We start from the raw sequence: 11,325 nt of genomic DNA, 5'->3' as shown, positions 1-11,325 counted from the left end.
ATTTAAAATCAAAATCCAACCGTATTAATTAAATTAATTAATTTTTAAAAAAATAACTAAAATTTTAAAATAATTAATTCAAAAATCAATTTAATCAAATTTTTACTCGTCCGACTACAATAGTGCAAAAAAAACAAAACAGAAAGTTAAATAAGTATTTGTATTTAAAATGAGACCTCAGTACGAACGAGAATATCACTTTTTACAACAACAAAGTTAATGCTAGCAGTTGAAGAAGAACATGAAAATTGCCAAGTAACGAAAGCTCAAGTCTTCTTTGATCAATCCGCAGGGGTTTCACCATCTCCTCAAAGCTCAATGCTGTTCAAAAACTAGAATACAACAACTACAGTGTATCACTGCGAATCAATCTGATTCAATCTGTTAAACCAAACGGAATGCAGCGTCATGTGAAACAGATCGTACTCTTTGGGCCTAGCATTCCACAGAAAATGCCTTTGCAGCTTCTTCACGTTCATCTGCATGATTCTATACCGTTCCTCGCCAATTCCTAACAAGATGTCCTTCAAACTTTGTATATCCTTCTCGGCGACCACCACAGAGAACGCCCTCCAATCGAGCACCTCCTCGAACGGGAGCACAAAGTGATCGGCTATGATCACCGGAACGCACTCGAAGTAGATGGACTCGACGATCCTCGGGCTGTTCACCTCGTAGCCCATCGGGCAGATGCAAAACTTGCTCGACTTCATGTGCTGGACATAAGACATTTTAGCAGCGACCTCTTCCGGCAACACTTCGTAGATCCTCATATCCGGGTCTCTACCTTTCCAGAAGCCGAGGAGGATGGGCCTCACGCGGCCGTGCATGTGGCCGGCGAAGAAGGCCAGAATGGATCTCTTGGAGCCGGGCCGCCCTCCGGTGCCTCTCTGAGGCCTCTTGGAGTTTCTGATGTAGGTCTCCGGAAGAGACACATCCTTCCCTCGAATGAAGATGCCCTCGGAGACATCCGCATTGCACACGGCTTTGATCGCGTTGTCTCGTAGCTCCCCGTGCAGTCTAGTGATGTAAGTTGCCTGAGAGGAGAGGCAGAATGAGTCGATCGATCATTTGTATAGATCATCATCTATCAAAAGCAGTACGTATACATACCCAATCATGGCAGCCTGCAAAGAAATGATCAGCACCTCTCGTCCTGTTCCAGAAAGGATACTTGGCAGAGATCGTGTTGATGTAATTCCTTAAAAATATGGCCAGTGGTTTGTTGCTATGTGAATCGGGAACATAAAGATTTGCTCTGAGCTGCCTCGAGCTGAATGGCATGTAGAACAAATGAGCCTTCTCAGGATCCTTTGTCACAAACTGTTTGCTTCCCTCCATTAATTTCATGAACCATCCTTCGGAGGCGTAGATGCCTCCGAGCTCCGGAGTGTGGAAGAGGGGCCGGGGACCGTCGCCGTAGATGTACACCTTTAAAATTTTCTCCATCAGCTCATAGCTCCTGCAGAAACATTGGTGAAAAATCTGAGCATGTTCGATGGAGTTCAGATGGCCATATAGCAATTACTCTGATCTACTTCAGAAACAGTCATATGAACTGCATGCATTACTTCAATGTGTTTCTGCAACTCTGCAGGTCATCTATCTTTCGTGTTACTGGAACACTACATCGATTGAGATTAAAGCAGTTCATCATTCTCACCTCTTAAACATTGAAACATTCAAGAACAGTGGAGCATGGAGATCGGGATCGTTGAAGAGAGGAGGCGCATTAGCGATCTCCTTCTTGGCGTACACCAGCTGCCGATCAGTAGTCTGCAATACCAGAGCAAGTGCTTCGGAGGTAAAAATGGGTGATAGAATCTGCCATGAAAACGGAAGGGAAAAATCTTTTCGGAGGAAGAATAAGTTGAACACTAAACGAAGCCTCTACCTTTGGCGAAAAAGCAGGAATCTTTATGGCAGGACGTCTTGGGACCTGCAAGAATTTATCACGAGATACTGAAATTTTAATTGACATAATGCAATTTCGGAAAATTCCAACGCACGAACTTGAAATCTACCTCCGGAGCAAAAGACTTCGCTTTTCCATCAGTATTAGATGAACTCGCCTCGGCGACAGCGTAAGTGACTACGGGAGTGGGACTTGGAGCAAGAACAGGCTGCAAGGGCGAAGCGCGAATAAGAAATCCATTCCTTTTCCCCCAAAGCCATGAAGAAAAGTAGCAAATTGTCCTGATACCTACCACATCTTCTAAAGGCGGCTCCTTTAGGTCAAACTCAGCGCGGTAGATCGCCAAGGCATCAAAATCCCCAATCGGAGAGGGGGAAGGCGGAAACCTAGGCGGAGCTGCGGCTGGGCCAAGGGATCCCAATCGGAGAGCGGGAAGAGTAACGAGAGGCGGAGGAGGAGCTGAAGATGAGAGGAATAGTTCGTTGTGAGAATCTGCGGCGGAGAAGAGGCCAGAGACGCGGGAGTTGGAAGATGAGAAAAGAGAGAGGAAGAGCGCGGCAACGGAGACGCCAACGGCGGCGAGAAGGAGGATCTTTCGCCAGGCGCCGACGCCGCTGCATCCGAGGCGGCGAAGGACGGCCTTATCGAGGTCGACGGCGAGCATGAGCGAAGGAGGTGGAAGGTAGAGAGCGGGGCAGACGACATGGCGAAGTAAACTAGAGGCGGCGTAAAAACACGTGGAATAGACAGCCAACTATACATGTCAATTAATTATCATTATCACATTCTTTTCTTTATCGCATAAAATAATTCTGTGCACATCTTAAAAGGCATAAAATGTATATTTTAGTGGTAAGGTATTCATTTGTCTTATTTTAATAAAAAATAGAATTTGACATCCAATGATTTCACGAGATCGATCCTATAATCGCCTATGATGAAATAAATAAAAAATATAATTAATCATAATAAAAAAATACTTTTTAAATTTTTATCTAATAAAATCTATTCCTTAGGCGGTATTCATTTGTCTCAGGTTACTCGAAGAAGTGTGATTTCATAGGAAAATTAGAAATAAATTATTTTTATTATTATTACTTTTAAAGGAAAAGTCGGTGGGGCAGGACTAGATTGGAAACTGTGAACATTGCCGAGATCTGTTAGATCAGATGACGTAATCAAAGTTGATTGATTAATGCCAATGCTTGCAGTAAGGCCCAAAGAAAACTCTTCCGCCGCACATGCTGCCGTTAAAAGCGGAAGCTCACGTTCTGACAGCTGGCGGAGTTACATGAGCTCCCTTTCTAACAAAAATCAAACGGATATTTATCAAATTTTCCATACTAAAAATATTTTTATTTTAATATTATTAACTGTTAAAATAAACTATGCAACTTATAAAAATAGTGGTCAAAATCACCGTTGCAGCCATCGTTAAATTTGATATAAGAAGAGTTTGACTATGTTCAAGTTGTGTAATTGAGTAATATTGAAATAAGAATATTTTTATAATATATATATATATGGGCAAAAATGATTGCTCTTTATTATCTATTTATAGTATCAAGATAAATAATTTAATTATTTTATATTTTATTTTATTTATTTTTTTCATCTATCTTTGAAGTCTAACTTGAATATCAGACTAGCTCCATCGAATCTCAACTCGATTATCCTCCTAATGTCTTTCTTAGGATCTTGTAGTAGTTGAAAGTCTGACTCTTTTAAAAATTGATCTGATTAATATTCAATTGATCAAAAATACTCAATTGTTTTACTGAATCATCCAATCTCTTGATTTTAAACTAGATAAGAGAGAACATCCAAATTTATGGCTTTCTATTGAGTTTGAGCATCAAGTTTATAGACCTCTATCATTTACTTTTAAGTGCTAATTTCTGACAACATGATTGTCGGCGATTGTTGTAGTGATGATGGAGGTCGACAGTGACGATGGAGAGAAGAATTCGTTGTTAGATATTGTCTTTTTAAATTTCTTTAATCCATGTATTTAATTTTTATAATCCAATTAATTCTAAAAGTGGATAGTTCGATCTTACAGATTACCATCTAATAAATTCAAGAAATATAATAGATTTTGATAGATAGCCCAGTGTTACTAATGGTTCTAATTTCACGGATATTCGAAAATATTGAGCATAAGATTTGAACCCTAGTTATATGGAAAGCAACCTTACCTCTCTTACAACCGCACCATATCTTAAAGGGCCCTTATGGAGTTTGATTGATTCTTCATGGATCTCCGAATAATATTATTCCTACTACCTTCATGATCACCACATCCCCAATTGAATTCTATCGAGCTTCACACTCTATTTGATCTAGGCCATCAACCGTTGAACACATCGCATGATCTCCATGATAGTCACCTAAGTAAAAATTGCTTCAAATTCTTTTTTTTTAAATAGTTCATATATCCTAATTTTGCTCTACTAATCTAATAGTAGACGATCTTCTTCCTAATTCACCTAATGATAAATTCAGAACACACAATTTATGCATACTTAAAGTTCGACCTCCAAAATTTTCATTAAAATTTTAATTTTAATTTTTTTATTTATTTTCTTAAATATTTTACTATCATATTGCATCAGTATCCACGAGGCACTTCAAATATTTTTTTATAAAAAAAGTGAAATCCACCATCTTTATACGCTCGATCTCATAATCATCTGTGAGGAGATAAATCGAAAAACTATAGTTGGTCACGACGGAAAAGGGTATTGTAGAGTCCCAGTGCTTGGATTCACGTAGAGGTGCCTTCCTTGTAGTACTCGAGTGAAAGGAGCATCCTTTTTCATATTTTTCACATGAACAAATGCCTTTTTTGGAAAAATGGTGGGCCAGTGCAAGATGGCCCCATTTCTACAGGCTGCAGCTCATCAACTTATTGGGCCGACTTAAGTGGCCCAATTACCCTAATTATTCGCTTCGCTTAAATGTATTCTTATCCCACTAATGTAAACTAATTAATCGAACTGCGTCCGCATGAAACTTGCTTTACTCGCGCTTTGCTGCATCCGCATGGAGTTTTTCAAAGCGCATACTTTCTTTTTTATTCACGCAAACAAAAATAAGGGATAGCGACGTGATCGATGCGAAGAGACAACGGTGGTCGTTGACGTCGACGGCGCTCTTGCTTCCTTCTCGCGTGCAACGCCACGACGACATAATTCGGCCGCATAAACTTAATCTTGCCGACACCCAACTCAGAGTGCATCACCATCGCCGACTTTGTATTTATCAATTAGAAAAATTGGTCGAATTTTTTAATTTTCAATTTAACGGAAATTATTGTTTTATATAATTTATATTATATATTTATTTATTTATTTATGAATGATGTATTACACATCCCATCCCATCCTGTGGGCATCATGTATAATTTTTCTTTTCTTTTCTTTGTCAATTTCTATAACTTAAATATTAAATTCTAAATTATAAATTTTAAATCTATTTTAAAAAATACACTCACGGGGTATACAATATAAAATGTGTAGCATATTAAAATGACAAATGATAGGTTGCATGTTCCGTGATCATTTAATATAAAAATATTTTTTAAGGATTGTTATATATCGGATAATATTTGTATATATATAAAGCATTGTTACACATCCCGTAAGTATTATGTGTTTTTTTTATTACTTTATTTAACTTAAATATTATATCTTAAATTATATATTCACATGATGTGTAGCATATCAAAATCTCTTATATAATTAAGAATGGTACCCTATTTATTTTACCGTGTGCAAGTAATATTAATATTTTTTTTAGGATTTAAGAGTTAGGATATATTATTTAAAATTGAGAATATAATATTTAGATAAGTAAAAATTGAAGAAAAAAATAACTCTAGGCACATAAAATAAGCGGGATAAAATGAGCAATATATTATATACTTTATATATATACATATATAAACTCTAAACTTTAAATCTTAAAAATTTTAAATTCTAAAAAAAATTAAAAAATTTTTTATATTAAATGTTGATGAGATGTGCAATATAAGATGTGTAATGCATTATTTATGTATATATATTATGTGTTTTTCTGTACATATATAACTGCCATTGAATTTGTGTCGAGGCGTTTGGAAGTGATTCGGAAAATTTGTGTGCTTAACCATGGACGGATGTCTCGCTTAAGAAGATAAACACATGGAAAAAATCATGAGTTTAAAAGGATGGAAAGTATCTCCATTGGCATGAGCCCTTTTGAGGAGAGCCCAATAACAAAACCATGAGGTGACCCAAAGTGGACAATATCATGCCATTGTGGAGATATGGACATTCTTTAGACCCAACAATTGGTATCGGAGCCAGGTTGCTCTTCACCGGACTAATCGCCGGATGAGCCATGATCCAGATCTAACCATGTGGGGACCCTCGGGGAAAACAAAGGAAGTAGGGGAGGCTCGAACCATGAGGGACATGGCAGCCGGACCATGAGGGACATGGCAGCCGGACCATGAGAAATGACAGTCGGACCATGAGAAATGGTAGCGGAGCTTCCAGTGGTCCTTTGTTTGAGGAGGAGATTGTTGGGTTGCAAGGGTGCAAACATAGTCCCACATCTAAAACACATGGGAAAGATCATGGATTTAAAAGGATGGAAAGTATCTCCATTGGCATGAGACCTTTTGGGGAGAGTCCAAGAACAAAACCATGAGGGCTTAGGCCCAAAGTGGATAAATAAAGGGAAGGGAAACTTTTAACCTTATTTATAAAGGAGTGAGGGAAGAGAAGGGAAGGGTAAGGAAGGCTTTACCTTTTTTTAAGATTTTTCTATATTCTAATTTGGGATGTAAAGAAGGGAAAGACAACTCTAAATATTATTTGTTTCAATTTTATCCTATTTTAAAATATTAATTCTCAAATAACTTATTTAATTTATTTAATCTAAAATTTTTAAATTTCAGTACAATCTTTTCGCTTATTTTTTATATCAATAAATTTTTATAGAAATATATATAAAAATATTGATTTATCTGTTGTCATACCAAAGTACAAATTTTATACTTTGCATGCATATTATATGTCTATTTATTATTTTTTTTAAAATTTTATATTTATTTAAATTGTAAATATTAATTTTAATTGGTATTTTGATAAGATAAATTTTGACAAGAAAAATTTAATAAATTATATATATACTTTTCCACATCTAAATTTATTTTAAAAAATAAAGGTATATATTTTTATAATTTTATATATTTAATCTTTATTTTTTTAATAAATTTTCTATCCTTAATAAAAAAAATATTATCTATTTTTTTCTTTCTTTTTTACCCATCTAAAAACGAGCATAAGGGTAAATATGTATTTGCAACAGAAATGTGAGTGGATGTCACGCTGATGTCACGTGCATGGGCAGAGTAGGGTAGGAATCGATACTTTGCTTGTTGCGGAAGGAGGAAAAAGACGGCGGAAAAGAACAAGTTGGGGGATGTTGGTCCCACGCCGGCATTGAACTTTCGGCTTTGGCGAAGCCCTAGAAATTCCGCGTACCATCACATCATGGCGGCGCATCGCCTGACGCGTGCTCTGGCTCTTCCAATCGCTCGGTTTGTGATGGCGGCGGCGCGCGCTCGGTTTCTTCCTGGACTCCTCCTATGCGAGTCGATCGGCTCGGCGGGAGGATTATTCGAAATAGACGGTATTTTTATGCTTCCCTTCTCGCTTTCAATCTGCCGCCTCGTACTTTTTGTTATGACATCTCGTAGCGGGCGACCCCGCAAAGATTAAGCTTTTGCACTTACGAAATGACTTTTTCTTTATATCGATATGAATAGGATTCGATCAAATTGGAATTAGTTGATAAAATACCAAATTCTCAAGCTTTGGTGAAAAATCAATGATTCTCTTATCGCTTTCATTTTCTTCGTCCTCTTACTGTTTGATAAATTGTCCTGGTGGTCTACCCACAAAGATTAGAGAGAGATATAAGTAAGATACGATCAATCTGTTACTGGATGATAGATTACAAAATTCTCAATCTTTATTGAAATGTCGCGGTCACAACACTCGTGTTCTTAGACCAGGAATGGATTTGATTTTGTATATAGTTTTTTTGAGTACGCAGTAGGGCAGTGGAGGATCTACTCATTGGAGAGATATGATCAAGTTGGAATTAGGTGATGAATATAATATTCTCAAAAGATTGTAGCTGAAGCTGAATTCAAGAGTATGCTTCAGACAGAATAATACTCTGTTCAGTTAAGTATGAGATCACATTTAGAATGTGGATGCGCAAACATAGTTGCTGACATTTTTAGCTGTGTAGGACCCTTCATGTTGAAAATACCGACATCCTCTATTGAATTTCTCTGAGCAGACAAGCTAGTAGACAAATTCAATACATTGAAGGGCTTTTAGCTAATTGCCTAAGTTCACTTATAATGTACAATTTCCATTTTTTGAACTTCTGAGAAACAAAAGGAGTGTCTTTAGAGTATAAAAAATATGTAAATAACAATTATACACAACGTCTTCATCTAACATTTTGGTTACTTAAGATTGTTTAAGTATTTAATGGCTAAATGACAAAGTGAACAATTGTGAGATTATTTTGGATGTGCAAAGTGACATTAAAAGTTCTTCAAGGGGCAAATTGAGTTCGCTCTATTTCTTAGATGAATAATCTACACTTAATGCATTTTAAAACTTAGTGCCTGAGAAAATATTTTCTAGGTATTTATGGTTGAAATTTTTTTCTAGCTAACAAAAAATGTGGTCCCATGATCGAGTCTTGACCTTTTCCTTCCCCCCTCAATTCATCACATGATCATGTCCACCATTCTTCCCTACTTGACAGCTCCCGCGATCGATCACAACTTATTCTACATCTCTGTTGTACCCTATCTGCTTCTCATGAGCAATCACAACTATGATCGACCTCCTCTTCCTCCTGTAAGCAACCCTCCCTTTCCGACTCTTCCTCAATGAGTAACCCACCCACTAGTACCCTTTGTTGCCTTCTCCAATTCCTTTTGCTACATCATTCACTCTAGTTCATCCGACCCCTTAGCAAACTAAACTATAATCCTTTGGCTGCCTCTGCAAATGAGTGCTCGACTAAGAAATTGTAGCTTCCTTCCTCTTCCTTTTGCTTGTTGAAGGATTCTGTTAAAATTGAGGTCATTATCACCATAATGTCACTAGTTATGAGTTGGATTGTCATGTATCACCACAACTAGCCACTTGAGAAGAAAAAAATGGTTATTGGTTACAATTGGAGAAAAGCTTTTATTATATCATAATTAAACAAAGGGAAATTGTTGATTTTTTCCATTATGTTTTCCTCAAAAAATGTTTATACAAGCATAATATTTTAAGTGAACAAGTGAAGCTTATAGCCTATTACTGAGAGAGAATATATATGATAGAAAAGTTACATAAAATAATATTACAAGTTACAAGGGCGTCTCTCTAAGCTATGCTCAATATTTCTTATCTGCTCAGAAAATAACAAATTTTTCACAATTTCAGTTTAACATACAATTTCAATGAAGAATCACTTTCGTAGTTAGATATCATCTTCTATGTTTTTTCTTATGATGCATGTAAACACACAAAGATTTTGATCCAAAGCTAGGGTATATAGGCAGTCAAATATTCTCATGTATGAAGCTAGGCGTGTTTCACTAATTAATTAATTGTAAAGAAGGAAGTGAGCTGGTGGCATTTGGTCTTTAGCTTATATACGTCCGACAAGACGAAGGTGGGGACCCAACAAGGAAGTCTGTAAAAGACAGCGCAGTTTCTCCTCCCCCACTTTTCTAGCTCTTCTTATTCACATGCACATCCATACCTCGTTATCACAACCGAAGTGGCACGCAGTTCTTTGAGGCTCTTCCCATTTCCCATCACCATCTCTTCTTCCAGTCCCAAGACTTTTCTTCTTCTTCTTCTACTCTATCATCAATCACTAGCTTAACATCAACTTCCTCAAGATCAGTATACACTGCCCTTTCTTGTTTGTTCTTTGTGTAATGACAACTCCTTCAGTGCAGTTTTGCATGGACTCCTCTGATTGGCTAAAGGTAATTAAGCAATCTTGCTATAGATTAACTTCTCTGCCTCTGCATTAGATATCATGAACGTTGTTTTTTTTAGAAACATGTTTTGTTGATCCATGATAGAATTGAGTCTTCCTGTAGCTTCTCTCTGTGATGTGAAAGAGAAGTAGATTTTTGAGTCTGACGGCAACGATCTTGTACCATGTTTACTGTGATCTTGGTTTCCTGATGAACAATTTCATCGCAGAGCATTGTCGTTGGCCATGAAAACAGCTCTGGATCACTGGAGCACTCCCTGACTTTCGGTGAGCTGATCTCATGCACGACGCCAGTGGCGGCAGCGGCAGCCGCTGAGAGAAGGTCGCGGCCACAGCAGCAGCAGCAGCAGGAGCAGGCACTAAAGTGCCCGCGGTGCGACTCAACGCACACCAAATTCTGCTACTACAACAACTACAGTCTCTCACAGCCACGGTACTTCTGCAAGACCTGCCGCCGCTACTGGACGAAGGGTGGCTCGCTTCGAAACGTCCCCGTCGGTGGCAGATGCCGGAAGAGCAAGCGTTCTTCTGCCTCCAGCGACGCGAAGAAGGGAGTGACCTTGCTGGCTCCACATAACCTGCCGCCGGCATTATCCTTCAGAGAAGTGCAGTTACAATTGCCACAGTATCCAACGAATGACAACATAAACTTCATGGATTCTGACAAGTACCATTTCGACGGACTTAATCTCACGGAGGCCAGCAAGCACGGACTTGGAGGAGACGTGAACACGCTTGGGCTTTGCATGGATGGAATCCCTCCAACATTAATGGCAGAAGCTTGCCATGGGCTAAAGTTGCCATTGGAAGATGGGTGCAGGGGTCATGGTGACAGTTCTTGGCATAATGCTCTTTCCGTAGAGTGGCAGGAGCCGATTGGATTCTCCGATGGCCTAGCATTATCGTCTTCACAATCATGGTCTAGAATCTGAAACGATATTAGTATTGTTTACGTTGCTGGTAAATTATTAGGAGTATGGTTAATTCCATAGTGCAAAATGTGTCCTTTTTGTTTGTTTGTTTGTTTGTTTTGAATTCACTTGTTTTATGTGCCAGTAAAGTTTTTCCAATGGAGTGGTCGAAATGCTTTTGTTCGAGTGGAAGTTGATTTCCTAGCCCATGATGTCCTTTCAGATAAAGAAAGAAAACTCGGAAAAACAGATTAAGAAAATGTCCTTTATAGTAGTTCTGGTCAAAATGTTAATGGCCACCCAAAGTGATAACAATTGCGAGCTAATGACAAAGTCAATTGGAATATAGCAAACAAACAAATGAAGATGATCCGTTTGATATTCAACGCCCATCTCATTAAGAGGCGAAGGGAGAGC

The 11,325-nt window shown here is 38.0% G+C and overlaps 2 protein-coding genes across 2 annotated transcripts; one reads left to right on the top strand and one right to left on the bottom strand.

The window, feature by feature from the left end:
• Positions 1-248: 248 nt before the first annotated feature.
• On the bottom strand, positions 249-2,621 carry LOC141836128 (putative glycosyltransferase At3g07620). Its single transcript, XM_074723540.1, has 6 exons — positions 2,208-2,621; positions 2,025-2,123; positions 1,895-1,939; positions 1,664-1,776; positions 1,114-1,462; positions 249-1,037 (listed from the first exon to the last, which is right to left on the bottom strand). The coding sequence occupies exons 1-6, from the start codon at positions 2,577-2,579 to the stop codon at positions 357-359; spliced, it is 1,659 nt and encodes a 552-aa protein (XP_074579641.1). The 5' UTR covers positions 2,580-2,621; the 3' UTR covers positions 249-356.
• A 7,158-nt stretch (positions 2,622-9,779) lies between these two features.
• On the top strand, positions 9,780-11,064 carry LOC141836679 (uncharacterized). Its single transcript, XM_074724190.1, has 2 exons — positions 9,780-9,983; positions 10,207-11,064. Exons 1-2 carry the CDS (start codon positions 9,933-9,935, stop codon positions 10,927-10,929), a joined length of 774 nt encoding a protein of 257 aa, XP_074580291.1. The 5' UTR covers positions 9,780-9,932; the 3' UTR covers positions 10,930-11,064.
• The last annotated feature ends 261 nt before the right edge of the window (positions 11,065-11,325 follow it).

Source organism: Curcuma longa, chromosome 10 (genome assembly GCF_044706935.1).
Source record: "Curcuma longa cultivar G26 ecotype Majalengka, Jawa Barat chromosome 10, ITB_CL_G26_1.1, whole genome shotgun sequence".
NCBI lineage: Eukaryota > Viridiplantae > Streptophyta > Magnoliopsida > Zingiberales > Zingiberaceae > Curcuma > Curcuma longa.
Note: the sequence above shows the minus strand (reverse complement) of the source record. Positions and strands in the feature narration are given on the sequence as shown.

What these genes read in the sequence shown, in the direction of transcription:
- LOC141836128 (XM_074723540.1), bottom strand. Translation starts at nt 2,579, where the DNA reads ATGCTCGCCGTCGACCTCGATAAGGCCGTCCTTCGCCGCCTCGGATGC. An exon ending in TTCCTGCTTTTTCGCCAAAG is followed by an intron (nt 1,777 to 1,894) that starts GTAGAGGCTTCG and finishes CTGGTATTGCAG; the next exon opens with ACTACTGATCGGCAGCTGGT. An exon ending in TTGCAGGCTGCCATGATTGG is followed by an intron (nt 1,038 to 1,113) that starts GTATGTATACGT and finishes CTCTCCTCTCAG; the next exon opens with GCAACTTACATCACTAGACT.
- LOC141836679 (XM_074724190.1), top strand. Translation starts at nt 9,933, where the DNA reads ATGACAACTCCTTCAGTGCAGTTTTGCATGGACTCCTCTGATTGGCTA. An exon ending in ACTCCTCTGATTGGCTAAAG is followed by an intron (nt 9,984 to 10,206) that starts GTAATTAAGCAA and finishes ATTTCATCGCAG; the next exon opens with AGCATTGTCGTTGGCCATGA.